We start from the raw sequence: 18,818 nt of genomic DNA, 5'->3' as shown, positions 1-18,818 counted from the left end.
TAATTTCATTTTTAGTCCTAGATTTATAGGTGGTATTCCACTTTTAGTCCTTTTTAAAAAAAATATCCACTTTTGGTCCTAGTATTATTGTGGCATGACCATTTTTGGTCCTTTGTCAAGAAAATAATTGAAATGCCGTTAAATACAATGGCATTTTGATCCTTTTTATACAAAGTAGGTTGACTCGCTATATTTTTTATGTTTATTTTTTGAAACAAAATCAAAATTGAAGACTGAAATGCTCTTGTTTTAGGCGAAATTTAAACTGTTTTGTTGATGGAGGACCAAAAATGATCATGCCACAATAATACTAGGACCAAAAGTGGATGTTTTGAAAAAAAAGGACTAAAAGTGGAATGCCACCTATAAATCTAGGACCAAAAATGGAATTAACTCTGGACCTAAATATGTGCTAAATAAGTAAATAGGATCGTGCAAATTATTTTGCAGAATATGGATTTATCACCATGGCCAAACCTTTCACATTTTTAACTTGCTCTTGAGAAAGGGGAGTTGGAAGGGATTATGCACACAAGGTGCTTGATCAAGTGCCTCACCTAGTCTAATTGTTATGAGAATGAGATTAGAACTTTGGTGATAGTCCATTGCGCACGAGAGTGGCATTGGGAGTGATTTTAATTACTCCCTCACTTTCATTATTGAACATTGTTTAGTCTAGAACCTTAGAACATTAAAGAAGCATTTGTGCATTACTATTTGATTTAAATCCTCTTCTTATCATTCTCTATTACCCTATCAATTACTTGTTTTAAATTTGTCTCCATGCAAACAAATATATTATCTTGATTAGCTTTCAAACACTTGATGATTTCGTGTTTAATCACTTGCTACTCAAATCCTATATAGTCATTCCTAGAGGATGACACTCACTAATCTACCACTAAAAGTACAACTTTCATTTATTGATCATTGCATTTTATAATTAATGTTGATCAGTGCACTTTGTAGTGTTGGCCGGCGTAATTTAAAGTTTAAGATATTTATAAAAAGGTGGCCACAATTTTTTTTCCTACATTCATTGGCTTTATATCAAATCATCAGCCAAGATGAGTTCGCAATGTTTATCTGAGCGAGAGTTATTATTTAATCTAATACACACACATATTATTATTATTTTGGTAAATCTATCCCCCAGAGCTCGTTTGCCACTTGAGCCACCCCATTGGGTTATAATAATAATTATTATAATTATTATTATTATTATTTAGGTATTGTATCCAACTTCTCGGCTGTAGGTAGAGCACTTTTACCACCTGGGCTGTCCTTACGGACTTATTTAGGTATTGTTGATCATAAGGAATGGTGTAATTTACCTCCTTAGTTCCTTTTAAATGTACTTGAATCGGATTTGAATTAATATTGTTTGGTTGTTTGCTTTCACAAAAGCGACATATCCGATCTTTAAATAATAAACATGTAAGATGGAATATAAAAGTACAAATTATATATCCTTTTCCTTTTCACTGTTCTTTTCATTCTTTTTTCCAGGCAATAATATATACTTCCTACATTCTGCATACTAACTTCTCAAAAAAAAAAGCTTAAATTAAAAATAAGTTAAACGAGACGAAAAAGAGTTGCGGCCACTAAACACCGGCAACAATCTGCGAGTTCTCGCCGCCGTAAGCCAACCACAGTCTCTCGTTGAACCGCTCCTGCATATCCCTCGGTATGAACGGCGTCCGGCACAGCGGGCACGTCTTCTGATCGTGGTCCATCCAGCGGTCCAGGCAGCTCCGGTGGAATATGTGCCGGCAATTCCTCAGCCGTCGGATCTCATCGTTGCCGTCGAACTCCAACAAGCACACCGCGCAGCTCTCCGCCCGCTCCGCCACCTCCGAGAACTTCACCACCGGCAAGACCTCCCGGATAAGGGCGGCGGATAATGATTGGAGCTCCGACTTGGATTCCTCCGGTGTCGACGACATTTCCGGTTCCAAGAAATTGTCCAGACCCAGAATGCCGAAAAACATGGCAATCAAATTTCTCACCAAATCCATAACCATGAGCACCTGCACCAGCAGCTCCGGCAGAAAAAGATCCGTATACCCAACCGGAAAACCCATTTTCCGACCAAATATTTTTTCAAGAAAAAAAAAAATGAATTGTCGTGTTTGAGTGTAGTGTAAATGTGTAATGTTGCGCTCTGAGCATGGGGGATGGATCATATAGCGGTGATGGAGAAGTGAAAAGACCGAAAAGGGCATTGGAAAAATGGAAATGACAGTGAAGGGACGCGACAGACTGACACTTCTTCGTTCGACAAATCATGGTACAGGACGAAAATAAGATTCCTTTCTCTTTTTATCTTTTTGGCGTGTTTTTTTTTTTTTTTTCCTCTGAAAATACAATAACTTAATTATTTGAATCTAATGTCACAGTCGCAGACTCGCAGGCTCCATATAGTACGGAGCACAATAATTATTAGGCTTGATTAATAATTATATTGCTAATCATGTTATTGTTAAGGTAATATATTTTACCTGATGCACAAGTAAATACTCCCGTTATTCTTGCTTGCGGCGTTTGGTTATTACATTTACAGCATGCTTGCTTAGTTCAAATTATGTATTTTTAGAGAATAGAAAAGTTATTTCTTAAGAAATGGAATGGATATATATATATATATATATAGGGAAGGGTTCTCATGCCAAGACAAGTTCTCATGCAGTTGTGCGGTTAACACACAAAGTACACATCTTATGTGTAGAAATAACGCATTTAACCTTAAACATTAAATGACGCACTTTAAATACACAAAATACACATCTTTAGTATACAAACAAAACACCTTAAAATGAAAAATCACGTACGCACCTAAAGAAGGTAAAACCACACACCTAAAGTTTCGAACAGCTGACGCACCTTAAGCACACAAACTACGCACCTAAAGTTTTGACCGACGCAGTTAAGTTTCAACAACTAACGCACCTTAAACTCAAAACTACGTACCTTAAGCACAAAAATCATGCAGCTTAAGAAGGAAAACCACACACCTTAAATTTAACCTAGATGTAAAGAGACCAAACTGGCGTCACGTTTTTTTTTTTTTTTCATTGTTGATCCTGGACGTTTATTTAGGCAAAATCAATGGACTTTAAATTTAACCTAGATGCAAAACACCTATTACCGCATTTGAACATAATTATATATATATATATATATATATATATATATATATATATATATATATATATATATATATATANCTGTTCTTTTCATTCTTTTTTCCAGGCAATAATATATACTTCCTACATTCTGCATACTAACTTCTCAAAAAAAAAAGCTTAAATTAAAAATAAGTTAAACGAGACGAAAAAGAGTTGCGGCCACTAAACACCGGCAACAATCTGCGAGTTCTCGCCGCCGTAAGCCAACCACAGTCTCTCGTTGAACCGCTCCTGCATATCCCTCGGTATGAACGGCGTCCGGCACAGCGGGCACGTCTTCTGATCGTGGTCCATCCAGCGGTCCAGGCAGCTCCGGTGGAATATGTGCCGGCAATTCCTCAGCCGTCGGATCTCATCGTTGCCGTCGAACTCCAACAAGCACACCGCGCAGCTCTCCGCCCGCTCCGCCACCTCCGAGAACTTCACCACCGGCAAGACCTCCCGGATAAGGGCGGCGGATAATGATTGGAGCTCCGACTTGGATTCCTCCGGTGTCGACGACATTTCCGGTTCCAAGAAATTGTCCAGACCCAGAATGCCGAAAAACATGGCAATCAAATTTCTCACCAAATCCATAACCATGAGCACCTGCACCAGCAGCTCCGGCAGAAAAAGATCCGTATACCCAACCGGAAAACCCATTTTCCGACCAAATATTTTTTCAAGAAAAAAAAAAATGAATTGTCGTGTTTGAGTGTAGTGTAAATGTGTAATGTTGCGCTCTGAGCATGGGGGATGGATCATATAGCGGTGATGGAGAAGTGAAAAGACCGAAAAGGGCATTGGAAAAATGGAAATGACAGTGAAGGGACGCGACAGACTGACACTTCTTCGTTCGACAAATCATGGTACAGGACGAAAATAAGATTCCTTTCTCTTTTTATCTTTTTGGCGTGTTTTTTTTTTTTTTTTCCTCTGAAAATACAATAACTTAATTATTTGAATCTAATGTCACAGTCGCAGACTCGCAGGCTCCATATAGTACGGAGCACAATAATTATTAGGCTTGATTAATAATTATATTGCTAATCATGTTATTGTTAAGGTAATATATTTTACCTGATGCACAAGTAAATACTCCCGTTATTCTTGCTTGCGGCGTTTGGTTATTACATTTACAGCATGCTTGCTTAGTTCAAATTATGTATTTTTAGAGAATAGAAAAGTTATTTCTTAAGAAATGGAATGGATATATATATATATATATATAGGGAAGGGTTCTCATGCCAAGACAAGTTCTCATGCAGTTGTGCGGTTAACACACAAAGTACACATCTTATGTGTAGAAATAACGCATTTAACCTTAAACATTAAATGACGCACTTTAAATACACAAAATACACATCTTTAGTATACAAACAAAACACCTTAAAATGAAAAATCACGTACGCACCTAAAGAAGGTAAAACCACACACCTAAAGTTTCGAACAGCTGACGCACCTTAAGCACACAAACTACGCACCTAAAGTTTTGACCGACGCAGTTAAGTTTCAACAACTAACGCACCTTAAACTCAAAACTACGTACCTTAAGCACAAAAATCATGCAGCTTAAGAAGGAAAACCACACACCTTAAATTTAACCTAGATGTAAAGAGACCAAACTGGCGTCACGTTTTTTTTTTTTTTTCATTGTTGATCCTGGACGTTTATTTAGGCAAAATCAATGGACTTTAAATTTAACCTAGATGCAAAACACCTATTACCGCATTTGAACATAATTATATATATATATATATATATATATATATATATATATATATATATATATATATATATATATATATCTGTATGTATGTATGTATGTATGTATGTATGTATGTATGAATCTAAAATCTACAAATCTAATAAGAGCTAATAAAGTTAGGTTCTTAACCGGAACTAAACAATGTTAGGCGTAATTGTTTTATGAAATGAATGGTTCAGATTATTTTGATTTTAGTAATTTTTTTATTTTAATTTCTTATTTTATCCTCTATTATATCATTTGTTTTTTCTAAATACTCTTGCAACTCCGTCAGTGTAAACTTTAGTAACAGAATATTCCGTTAAGTATTTATTATTCTTTTAATTTACTCATTGAATTTTATAAGAAATATCTTAGGTTCGAACTCAATCCCAATCGAAGTTAGCATAATTGTTAATCATATACTATTAATATGTTAGAGTGTATTAAAAAAAAATACAATATAAAATGTAACATGAACTTTGGTCAATTATTAGCCAAATTATATACATAACATTCAAAGTTGAGCGCATCAAATATTACAAATAAGAAATCTTAAAAATCATGTTCTTACATTAAAAAAAAAAAATCTATGGTAAGTTTTTCTTTTTTCCTTTTTTTTTTTCATTTAATTAATCTTCTTTTGATTATTTAGAACAAGGACTTAAAATTTTAATTACGCTTTTGCACTATTGGGAATGATTTAGGTGATTTTGGTATTAAAAATTATTGTATGTATTTTTTTTAAAATAATTTTTGTCTTCTAGACTCAACCTGCTTAGATTAAAGGCAAACTCAGTATCAACCTTAACAACAAAAGCACTTGGTATATAGGATGTAGCCATTGTTTCAAAAAGGTTTATGCACAAAGTGATAAACAATTTAACTCCAAAGTTAGTATCGATTCAATAAAAAAAATTAAAAACAATTAAAAAAAACACACACGCTCACGCACAAAATCAATTACTACACTCAGCTCATTCATACTAATTACCACTGCAAAATATCAACAAGCGTTTGCAATATCAAGAGTTCATACTACAACTAAGATCCCGGCCATATACACAACAAAGCAAATCCACAACTTCCTACACTATAATTTCATTGCATGACGCTACCATCTATGCTACAACCAGTAACCCTATGTCTCGGTTGACTACGTAAAGTCAAAAGACAGCATATCAAATCTGTTAATCAAAGAGTTAAGTAGAGAGTTGACCGAGAAGTTGACACGAGGAATGGGTCTAAAGCCCTTGGTATAAGTTCTATAGTAGATTAATTATACCCAACCTAGTTGGCACCTAGGTTCAATGAGACAACTAAATTATGGAACATAGCGTGTCACTGTGGGAGTCTCGGACTCCCTACTACTCCTCGTTAAAATAGTGGCTCCCGCACGAGGTTAGCACATTGATGCTTTAATGATTCGAATGTCAGTTGACATGTGAGAGTATGCAGGATACTCGGAAAAGAATTACCTATGTGAGAGAGAAGTGAGGGTCGATTCAAAGGAGAATTGAACTGGGCTCAATTCTTTAGAAACTCTTGCAGAACCAGGAATGGTGACCCACGACCAAAATGGGCACAAACATGAGAACATAACAAGGTTGGGAGGTTCCTGTGTGAGATATGTCATCGTCTACACAAACGGCAGTCGGTTCAAAGACATCGCGTTCTACCGTACAACTAGTAGAGTAAATACATCTTCACGAGGGAAGGCTCAAAGGGTAACACCTACATATCCTATGTAGGGATCGACCGTTGGATACAGTTGTTTCTAATTTCAAAACAACCCCAAAAATCAATTTTCATTCATGTGTAGGATTGTTGGAAAAATAGCATAAAATGACAATTTTAGTACACGACTCAAGCTTATATTTTTTTCCATAAAATCCTTTCGTATTTTTATGCTTGTTATCTTCTAGAAATATTATTTTCGTAACAAAATCTACCATATTACCTTTTACATCTTTTTTTACTCCATTTCAATTTAGAGTACTAGACAACCAATTTATACTAAAACTTATTTATATTACTAAATATTTTATTATGGTTCCAATTCTAATTCCCATGTTCAAACCAAATGCCTGACTTTTCATAAATAATTGTACATATCACAATCATTTTCATTCCTTATTTAAAAAAAAAAAATTGGAGAAATGTATAAGTATGTACATTTCTTATTTTCCTTTTTCATTTTTTTCCAGTTTTTCAGAAAAGATACGAAGAATTTCTCTAATTAATAAACACACAAACATTTAGTACAAGGGAATGTGATGTGCCTGTAAAAATGCCAACCTCTCAGCATAGCTAGAAGTGGTAAAATGAAAGAATTGAAGTATCATTTGGATGGGCAATGGTCATATATGTGGCTAAACTTACTATGAATTAGTCTATTAATACACTCAAAATTTCATCCAATTTCTATAAACTGCACCCAGCCCATCAATAATTTAGATCAGACACAAAAGGCCAATGAACATAATATAAGGGGAAAAAAAAGTCTATCCAATATTCCTTTGTATGCGCATTCAGAAAGTTCCTACACATTATTCATGTGATCCAACACTCTCATTTAATATAAATTGACAAGTCAGATTTTCTCCAACTAACCAAACAATTAAATGAGCTGAGGTGCTTCAGTCTAAATTTATAGTTCACATGGATATGACTTTAATGCTAACTGAGTAATGTATTATGTCTCAATTAAAACATTAAATTAATAGTTTGCATAGATCTGCCTTTAATATGAAATTAAATGATGCATTCTGTCTCAACTAAAAATTTAAATTGATAGTTCACATTAATTATTGGACTCTAATACTAAATTTAATAAAGTGCTATGTTTAAACGAAAAATCTAATTAAAATGATAATTAGAATCCACATTCTTTATATATATATATATATAGACACACACATATATATACACTCAAATAATGCGATGGTGAAGATCAAGCAAGATATAGTAGAACAGTATTATTAAGTTCAATGCATCTAGTTTTGCATAACTATTGAGAAATAGTAAAATCTACCTTTACAAATTTATCAACTACCTTAAACATTTGCATTAGATCTGCTTGTTTTTTCTGAAAAGAATATTCTTTTGGGACATGGGCTCTTTCCCTTATCTACGAAAAAGAAAAGGTAAAAGCAAATTATATGGAATAATTATTCCTAAGTACCACATAGGTGGTAGATGCCATTTTTTATGAATGTGGATTTTCACTATTTTACCTACCCCTTTAAATTTATAGTTTCTATATAGCTGTTAAATGGAGTTAATGGATTCCATTAATTGTACGTGGTGCCAAAATAGCAACATCGGGTCAGAAGGAGGGTTTACCATTGCACACTCTTGAATAGTAACTGCAGATTTTTCTCGTTACTCAAAAAAAAATTGTAAGGAATAACTGCTTATAGATTTTAATGATGCTAATTAATGGATTGAGAATGTAGGACCTCCAAAACTTTCAATGATGCTATAAAACTAACATGTCTTTTTTCTCCTTACCTTTTACCTCGAAACATATTCTCAACTTAACCTTCCTCTATGTAATTGTGTGTGTGTGTGAAGGATCATATGAGACCAGCGTTTTAAAATTTGTAATATTTATAAAATTGACATTTTATTATTTTTCTAGCCTTTGATCAATCTAGATATATGAATGGGATTTTTTTTTTTATTACAAAAGCATTGTTATTACGTAAATATGCTCTTTTATATAACATTTAGATGCTATTTATTAAAACTAGACTTTAATTGAAATGCTCCTATATGTATAACATCTAGATATTATTTTTAAATTAAAACTAGACTTTAATTGAAATGCTCGACAATGATAGATAGGGATTAACAGCCTTTACAGAATTACATACTGGCCCTGTTTGGTAAATAATCAGCCTATCAATCAATTTTTGCTTATTTGACCACTATTAGTTGTTTGGTTAATAAGCTTTTTGTAACTCCAAAATGCTAAAATTCAAAAAGCTACTCAAAGCATCCTTTTAAATTAGCTTTTTGAGAAAAGAAATTATACCAAACAGCTATCAGCTAACAGCTAATCTATCAAACAACTTTCTACAATCAGCTAATGTTATCAACAAATCATACCTTCTAATCCAAACAGCCAACCCAATCAACTAACAGCCATTTATCAAACAGGGCCACTGTAGTAGGTCAGTAATGTGTCTATAGATCGGAGTTCCATACGGTTTTAACTATACCATCAAACAAGGTTTACTTGCATTATGAAATCTAGGACAAAATGACTTTCAAATTATTATGTATTTACAATTAACCTATTATGTGTTTACTATTAATAAATTATGTGCTTAAAAATATATTAAACACACATAATATGTTACTCAAACACATATAATTTTTACACCAGAATCTACAATACAAGATGAAACTCAGTTTATGGTATAACAATTGTTCCTTAAAGTTTGTAAGAATTATTATTTTTAGGCTTTATAGAAAATGGGCAAATAACCCGGGCTTCAGCCACATCAGGCCATGGGGTTGACCAAATGGCCAATTGAGTTTCAAGACTTGGATTAGGTTGCTACGTAGATTCAAATTTATTTACTCATACATAACTCATAATTGATCGGTGGTCAATCAAAATAACTAATAAGTTTTTTTAATCTTTATAATTAATATATTTGAAAAATGTTAATGATTCAATATATTTGGGTTAGTTATTAGGAGTTGCTTTAATAGACTAACACACACACATGTGTGTGTCTGTGTGTATATATGTATGTATGTATATTGTTGGAGAAAATAGGCTGATAATAGGAAAATAAGAAATGTTGTGTTGTGGTATAACCACTGTTATAGAAGCGAGTTCGCCGCTACTAGTGTAGGCTCACATAAACAGCGTCGCCCTCAAAGATTAGCACAACAATTCCCGTCTTCGTGCGCTCGAAGTAGGGATTGGAACATACACAACATTCTCAGAGTAATAAAAAGACAAGGAATATATTAGACAATCTCTATTTGATTGCCAAAACTCCATGAATAACACTGCTTAAATAGTATAAGTAAAAGAATTAATGCCACATATTATTTAACATATCTTAGGCATTCATCACCTTGTGGTGAATAATAGATCTTGACAAACTATCCAAGAATTTTGAGAACCACAAAATAACCTCTTTTTTACTTGCATTTTCTCAAAAATTCCACACAAATGCAAGGGAATGACAATTTCCACTCTGAGAAGTAAAAATGTTTAACACTTAAGTAGTTAAGTGCTAGTGAATGAATCTTGAACTGGCGCGTAATGACACATGGTATCCTCCGATCTAGTGAGTCAACGAATCTTGAACCCTTAGACTAGAGGTTTGATGAATGTAGTTTTCGTGGTGGATGGAAAGATGTAAGGGTTAAAACGGGAAGAAGTTCCCGAGTATTGTTCTCCATGGAAAGGCAAGGAGGGAGTCGGTAAGCAAGGGATTAGTCACAAGAGCGCCTAGTTTTCGAAAGCTAATCCTAAAAAGATAGGTGTGTATGTCATGCTAAAAAGTATCAAAAACGAAGGTAAAGGTTTAGAAACAATGAATTGGGAAGAGGATTCGGACCAATCTAGCAAGCACGTTCTTTCTTGATTTCCTATAGGATTAAGGTGTGAAAACACTCGTTGGACAAGGATGAGACCAAGTCACAATTACCTAAGCCACTCTCATGGTTAAAGGACTCTCTCCTACACCATAGTGCTATTCTCATAACTCCTAGGCTCAAAGAGGCATTTTAGCAAACACATTGTGTGCATTCTTGTCTTCCACTCTCCCTTTTTTCAAAGGTGAGAGGGAAATGTGATTGGTGAGGTCTAACACACTCCCTACTCTCGTAGGTGAGTGGTTCTAACCCTAATTCTCTAAGGCAACCGGCCAAGTTGGCCTAGAGTCTAAACAAACACCCCAAATCACAATCAAGCATCCATTAAGCATTATTCAACCCTAATTCAAGACATTTAGCATTCAAGAGGTAACATGCAATGTCAATTGATCCAAATCCACAAGAAGCTTAGCTAATCATGCTTAGAATGGAAATCAACATTGCAATTGAACAATTGAAAGGAAACTAGAATCAAAATCAAAGTACAAATCAAAATCAAAACAACAATTCAAGATCTTAATCAACAATCAAATCAAAAGCTAAAAATGGAATTATAAAGCTAGAATTGGAAATGTACTTGAGTTGTAGTAGGATTCTTGAGACAAGCTTGAGCAATCCAAAGTTGAAGTGAAGATCTCCTCTAACTCTAGCTAATGGAATTGAAATTTGATTGGAATTGAAGTGTGAAAGTGGAGAGAATTTTGACCTAATTCTAGAGAGAAGATTTTTCTAAACTGGACTAAGATGGAAATGAGTTGGGATCCCGTGCAAAATGGCTTCATTCTCTATTTAAACCGCGCCAAACCGCCAAATAATTCGCGATGGACGCACGACTGGACGCGCGTCCGAGGCGCGTCCAACGTGACTTATGCTGTCAGACTTCAACATCTTCAGAGACGTGAGAATCGGACGCGGGCGTCCAAGCCTCGTCCACCAGGCGTCCGCAGCAGAGTGCCAAAACTTCTGAGGGGTGAAATTTGGACGCGGGCGTCCGAGCCGCGTCCGCCTCACGTCCACAGCAGAGTCGATCCAAACTTCAGAGAGGCGAAATTCGGACGCGGGCGTCTGACCCGTGTCCACAACAGACTTTCCAAACTTCAGAGAGTTGGAATTTGGATGCCTGGGCAGACGCGCGTCCAAGGCGCGTCCGTTCCTTGTTCTTTGCTCCAATCTCGGCTCGTGAATCTATCTCTGAAATCCATGCCATTTTCCACCTTTTTGCACATTGTTTGACCTACAAAATGATTAACCGAGTGTGGAATGTGGTTTAATGGCAATAACAAGCATTTTAATGCAATTGAGCCCCAAATCAATCATAAAAGCTAGCGATTGTGTGCAATATGATTCTAGAATGACCTTATAAGTGTAGCATCTTTTGCACTTATCAAGGTTTAAATCAAAGTGACACGCATCACACCTTAGATCTTGTGTAAGTTTTGAATAAATTACATATATATTTAGCCCAAGTTAACTTCGGGTTGCTCATGAGTGCTCTAGAAATATAGTGCATTATCTTTTATAAAAGGTGGCTGATAGTGAATATACTCCAGGACCGGTCGGATACGCTTCGGACCCGGTCAGAGGATGTGCGGTCGAGTGGTCGATTGGTCGGGAGGTTGCTGTAAGATCGGCTGTCACGGGCCGAACAGTATTCTCGAGGGGACCACGACGCGGCGCGGGCCAATGGCTGCCACGTACTCCTTCCCGCTTGGGCGTAGAGTAAGGCGGGCGCATGCGCGCCACGTTGCCGTCATGCCGGAGGTCCGGCAACCGCACTTTTCTCCCTTATAAATAGCGCATTTATGAGGAGAGGGGGGATCTTTTGGCCGTTTCTAGACTAAGACTTAGAGAGTGCTCGGACAGTAGGGAAGCCCACTGCCGACCTGCCGAGCCCTTTGAACCCTTACTTGACTTGTAACCGGGTTTGGATTCTTGAGGCAATAAGAGATCGTATTTTCTTGTTTTACTTGGTATTCGTATTTAGCATTATCATGGCTAATCCCTTTTCACTTAAGATGGTGATCTCATTAAGTCTTTCTCAATATATAGACTACCTAAATTAGGGTATGAAATCATTAAGAGCATTTTGTGCTGACCCTCTCAATTATTAAACAGTCAATTCATTAGGTCCATCTCAATAGGACCCCCCGTCACATAGGATTATAAATTCATTAAGAGTTGTAGCTCAACCTCACTAGTACACACATTATAGGAATGAAAAATTAGTGTACTACTTTGTGATTCTTTCAATGGTTTCATTTGACCACAACAGTGGGATCCACCACGTATTCATCACCTCTTAGAATTTATGTCATTCTATGAATAATTCAATGACTAACCTCATAAATAGTATTTTCTGTAAAGTTGATCATCTCGATCAAAACTTATGTACTCTTTAATAAATACTTTATTCTGAAACTTTGTCTTTTATCATTATTCTTAGTACTATAAATAGAGAGATTTATTGGAAAGAAATATAAGGAGTTAATTACCCCACAAATCAACATTTACCCATACGTTTCTCAAAAGTACTCAACCTCCTACCCAAATTGGTCTTTGGTGCCCAACATTGGCTCCTCAATAGATTGAGCTATGCAAACTTACTTTGTGAAATTTTATAGCAATTTTGCACTTGGTTAATTAATACACACTCAATAGTGGAATATATTTCAACCAAATTGGTTACCTCAAACCACTAAAGTTTCCCTTGATACAGGAATCCTAGATCTTCAAGATGACTCAATTAAGATTTTAAATAATAATAAATGCTCATTGGCCCCAAATTTCGGCAAGTATCTGGGATTACCTGCGTTTGTAGGAAGGAACAGAAGGGCAACTTTCTCATATATTGAAGACAAAATCAAACAGAGGATTTGTTCATGGAACAAGAAGCTGCTGTCTCAGGCTGGGAAAGAAGTCTTGTTGAAAAGTGTGGCCCAAGCTATGCCCACTTTCTCAATGAGTGTCTTTCTGCTACCAGATTCTGTTTGTAAATCAATTGAAAGGACTATGAACAGTTTCTGGTGGGGTTCTGGGAACGATAGAAAAATACATTGGAAAGCCTGGGATCGGTTATGTGCACCCAAGAAATTCGGGGGTCTGGGCTTTAAGGATCTTCGTGTTTTTAACCTAGCAATGTTAGGGAAGCAGGCTTGGAGATTCTTGACTAGGCCACAATCTTTGGTTGCAAGGGTTTATAAGGCAAGGTACTTTCCGAAAACTTCTTTTATTGATGCTTCATTGGGAAGTTGCCCAAGTTTCTGTTGGAGGAGTATTATGGCAGCCCATGGACTGGTGTGTAGTGGGGTGAGACGAAGGATAGGGAATGGTAGGACTACTCTGATCTGGGGGCATCCCTGGCTACCTGATGACCCAAGCCCTATGGTTCAGACCCCCATGCCTGTTCAGTTGAATGTTCCATGGTCTCTAGTTTAATTGATGGTCAGTCTAATAGCTGGGATATGTCTATTTTGTCAGATATTTTCTGCCCGGAGGATGTGGAACGTATCTCTAGCATTCCAATATCTCCTGAATACGAGGACACCTGGTTTTGGTACGGGGATCCGAAGGGTTGCTACTCTGTAAAAGATGGATACAGGTCCATCCTGGGGGATTTTGTTGGTCCCTCAGGCGGATTTGACAAATGGAATTACCTATGGAAGATCAAAGTACCCCCAAAATGGAGAACTTTTATGTGGAGAGCTCTAAGTGATACCCTTCCTGTGACCACAAATTTGCTTTTGAAAAGAGTGGAAGTGGATCCATTATGTCCTATGTGTGGTCTTAGCCATGAAAATGTTATGCATGCATTAGTATTATGTGAATTCTCAAGCATTGTGTGGCAGGAGACAAATTTACCGGTTTTTAATGTGTTGGACGGCTCTTTTGTTATGTGGTTCATGAATTTGTTATTGAGTTTGACTGAGGAAAATCTTGCCTTTGGTGTAGCAGTTCTCTATTCCATATGGAGCGGCAGGAACTCTGCTGTATGGGAAAACTGCCTCCCACGTCCGAGAAGTTTGGTAACTCAGGCGGTCGCTGTGCTGCACGCTTGGAGGGGGGTCCATCATGGAGCTCTCAATCAGCCGATACCTGCAATGGCAGCTGGGTCCTCTTCTGCTACGGTCGGCGGCGTACAATCACCAACAGGTTTGCGTCGATGTTTCTTCGATGCTGGGCATCGACCAACTACACAGGAGTCCACGTTTGCAGTAGTGCTTTTAGAGACAGGAGGCCAATTCATCGCGGCGTGTGCAGGGCGACTTCCGGTCTGCTTCTCGCCCTTCATGGCGGAGGCGGAGGCTTGCAAAGCAGCGCTCGTATAGCTTAGGCAGAAAGGCGTATTGGAGGTTCAGGTCCACACCGATTGTGCTCAGCTATGCGGTGCACTGTATGCGGATGGGATCACCTACCTTTCCTACGCTGGTTTTGCAATTGATTCCTGCAGAAGGTCGTTATCAACGTTTATCAATTGCTCTGTTTCTTTGATTCCTAGAATCAGCAAATGTTATTACTCACACTCTTGCATCTATGGCCTTTTCGAACGCATACTCTTTGTACTGGGATACTATTCCCCCCGACTCTATTTCGGCTTTTTTGCATTAATATATGAGTTTGCTTTGCTTTCAAAAAAAAAATGCTCATTGGCAGTAAACCACAAAAATAATGTTGTTTGCATGCTACTTCAAGTTGAACAAAGTCACAAGTTTTGCATAATATTCTTGGAAGAAATTAATTTCAAATGCAAATAATATATTCAAATAAACTAGCATTTGTTAAGACTAATTTATCCACATAAATAAAAACAAGGTGAGTTCAACATATAATAGCTTTAAAATTTAAAGTTGTTTCAACTTCATCACTTTCCCTTCACTTGAAAAAAATTCATAACTCATATATAGCATTGATATAATGCAAATCAATACAAATTTCATAGAACACATAGTCCCTACTTATTTATAAAATGTAATTTAAATCAACGCTATTATCATACCACTTAAGCAATATCTATTTGCAAGGCTCAGATTTTTAACATCATGTGAAAGTCAATCTCATTTCAGGTGAGGATCAAATGGCACTTCAACTAGCCTGCATGATCAACACTCTACTTCTTAAAAAACTCTCAGGTCGAATCGTGAAGTCGATGTTTACTTAAAAACCATCTTCTTAACCAGAATATTCAAGAATGATAACTCTTCCATGCTACCAACGAATTGCATTTAAAGCCTTTAATCATGTGACAATAATATATAATTATATATGCAAATCATATTCATTAGGTACAATATCTTCATTAGGTATGTACATGCATGCCATATATACAATATCTTCAAATAAATAACACATTGATATTTTGAAAGAAATTAAAGATTTTAACATATTTTGCTCATGCAGTACTTTTATTGATTACCAATCATAAATAAATTTAATCTATGATTTAATAGACACATCATAGCTGACTCTCACAATAAATTGACAGTTATTTCTCAAGAGTTTATTGATTACCAATATTAGCCATATGACCCCACAATTCACGTAGTGGTCAAGCTATTTATTTGATTTCTTCTCCATATTTACTTGATTATGCATGGATATTTTCATGTCAAAATATCTAGTACTATTATTCACACTGATATAGTGATTACCCATGCATGTAATCTTTGAATTTAATGCAACTTAAATTTAAGCATGTATACAAATAATGTGACCATGCATGCAATATTTGATATCCTTAAATGATTTTATTAATGTACAATTTCTATATATTTGATCGTGTCTATCTAGAAATTTTGTTTAGTTGAGGTAAAACATTAAAATAAAAGAGATAGTTTGAAAAAAAAAATGAAATACTTAAGAAATAGAATTATAAATATTATTGGATATATGCGAAAAATAAAACACATCAAAACTTTATAAAAATATTCATAACAAAATATGAAACATAATTAATTTAATAAAATAATTCAAATAGAAAATACATTATAAATTACACATCTCATTCTCATTATTAATATAAAAAAGTTATATATATATATATATATATATATATATATATATATATATATATATATATATATTAAAAAAGCCATAAAGAAATTGTATTGAAACAATAAGGGATTTGAATCACTGACTTTTTCTAGTATCAAACACACATCTACCAACTAGTCCAACTAATCTATTATTTACATTTATCTGTTTTTATATAGTTATATCTAAAATATGTACTCTATATACATAAATATTTACAATGGCTATATATGGGTGGGGTGGGGTGAGTGAATGCCCCCACTGTAACTCTGCCCTGATTTCATGCATTATTCTAAAAATCACGTTTAGAATAATTTCACACTTATTTTATTTTGTGTACTATATATGTTGGTTTATGTATACAACAAGATATGACTAATATCCAATTGAGTATTAGGGTGTGTTTGGTTGGTGGGTTTAGGCATAAGGAATGAGTATGAAAGTGATTGTTTGTGTTTGGTTGTTAGGTTTTGTGAATGCTACTATGGGTTTGGAATACCCCATTAATGACAAAACCCATACCCTTATTACATAAGGGTTTCATCTCCCTTCCTCCTTTCTTCCTCACTATTAATAATCATTCCCATTCCACCCAATTACCAAACATGTTAAATACTTTCACCAAAACCCATTATCATTACCAAGTATTTGATACCCATTCCGATTTCGATTCCCATGTGCGAACCAAACGCACCCTTAGTTTGATCCTATTTGGGAGTAATTTTTCTAGAAATGGTACTGCATACACAAGATTGAATATATACAAATTGTACATTAATAAAATTATATATGTATCATCAGCAAACCATACAATAAGAATTTTTTAAAAGATGAAAAATTGCACAAAATTTAGGAAATGAATACAAAGTATTTGTAAATGGATTTTTTTTGGGTACGTGGGAAGAAAACAACAAGAACAAGCAACGTCATATAAAAATTTAGGCCAAATGACCTTCAAAGCTAAGGTTGTTGGCAATAAGCACACACAAAGTTCCTGAAGAGGATTTAATTTTAAAAAAGGGCAAATAAAGACCAAATAAGACCTAATATGATGATGTTACGTTTTTCTTTTTAAAAAAAAAAAAAAAACAATATGATGTTATCTAATGAGCGCATTTATTCATTCAAATTGTAAATAGTTTTTATCATTGGTTAAATACTTCGTAAGAGAAACCAATTTAGTTGGCGTGAGTGGTCGTGCACTCTTATCCTTTAAGAAAGGTCAGAAATTCGAAATGAAAAAATTAATCTGATCAACACTTTGTCTCTTAAATGGACCAGCCCAATGCTGACTGAAATTAGTCAAAGTATGGTACGACTTTTTAAAAAGTATCTCATACAATTAGAGTCCGTTTAGAACATCTCGTGGTCTAATTAAAAAAAAAAAGACAAATTAGTAAGAGTTTTTTTTTTTGTTTTTTTTTATTAGAGAAAAGACACAATAGTTGGGGACAAGTGCCCCATTGCTGTCATTCTCAAGAGGAAACACCACTACATTATTGTTGTGCTGTTTTTACCAATATGAATGACTACTTGACTAGTTTAAGAGGAGATGACAACATTGACTTTTGTTTCTGAGGGACATGTTCAGAAATTTCTTATTCGTCATCAAATAACTGCTATGATCGTGATGGACTCCAACAAAAATTCATAAATTTGCATTTAGGTAGACATACCAAATTTCATGTTAAGTCGCATATAAACATATATGTATTATAAAAGTAATATACTAAAACACATAATTAATTCCACCCCTTAGTTAATTCGTTTCTAACATATTATTATTTTTTGGAATAAGGTCCAAATTGTTTATTGAACGTAACTTGAAAATGCAATTAATTAGGTCGCTGAATACACCAAATGCATGAAATTTTACTTGATAGCAGGTTACCATTCATTTCATCATGTAATCTGCTTAGGTGGACATTTCATCACGTGCTTAGATGGAGATGAGTTGATATTTTAAAATAATTTTTAATAATATAATTTATAAATTACTGTAAAATTAATGTAATCATAATTAAGAGATAAATATACAATGTAAATAATTGAAAAATTAAATACATATCACTGACAGAATTGGGAAACTAAAAATATGAGTTTTGATTCTGACTTCTGAGTTAGTCTTTTATTTATCAGAGATGTGACATCATATCAAACTATATACTCCGTATGTTTTATTAACATTTCATTGGTTTTTTTTTTTTTTTTTTTTTTTTTTTTTTTTTTTTTTTTTTTTTTTTTTTTTT

The 18,818-nt window shown here is 35.0% G+C and overlaps 3 protein-coding genes across 3 annotated transcripts; 1 reads left to right on the top strand and 2 right to left on the bottom strand.

Annotated features, from left to right (window-relative positions):
- Positions 1-1,490: 1,490 nt before the first annotated feature.
- Positions 1,491-2,134, bottom strand: LOC116028050 (probable E3 ubiquitin-protein ligase RHA1A). The gene has a single exon (XM_031269843.1). The coding sequence runs from the start codon at positions 2,085-2,087 to the stop codon at positions 1,608-1,610; it is 480 nt and encodes a 159-aa protein (XP_031125703.1). The 5' UTR covers positions 2,088-2,134; the 3' UTR covers positions 1,491-1,607.
- A 1,102-nt stretch (positions 2,135-3,236) lies between these two features.
- Positions 3,237-3,880, bottom strand: LOC116028049 (probable E3 ubiquitin-protein ligase RHA1A). The gene has a single exon (XM_031269842.1). The coding sequence runs from the start codon at positions 3,831-3,833 to the stop codon at positions 3,354-3,356; it is 480 nt and encodes a 159-aa protein (XP_031125702.1). The 5' UTR covers positions 3,834-3,880; the 3' UTR covers positions 3,237-3,353.
- Positions 3,881-14,003: 10,123 nt separating this feature from the next.
- On the top strand, positions 14,004-14,867 carry LOC116026894. The gene has a single exon (XM_031268320.1). It carries the CDS (start codon positions 14,004-14,006, stop codon positions 14,865-14,867), a length of 864 nt encoding a protein of 287 aa, XP_031124180.1.
- Positions 14,868-18,818: the final 3,951 nt, after the last annotated feature.

The sequence above is a fragment of the Ipomoea triloba genome, chromosome 8 (genome assembly GCF_003576645.1).
Source record: "Ipomoea triloba cultivar NCNSP0323 chromosome 8, ASM357664v1".
NCBI classification, from domain to species: Eukaryota; Viridiplantae; Streptophyta; class Magnoliopsida; order Solanales; family Convolvulaceae; genus Ipomoea; species Ipomoea triloba.
This window is presented reverse-complemented; position numbering and strand designations above follow the sequence as displayed.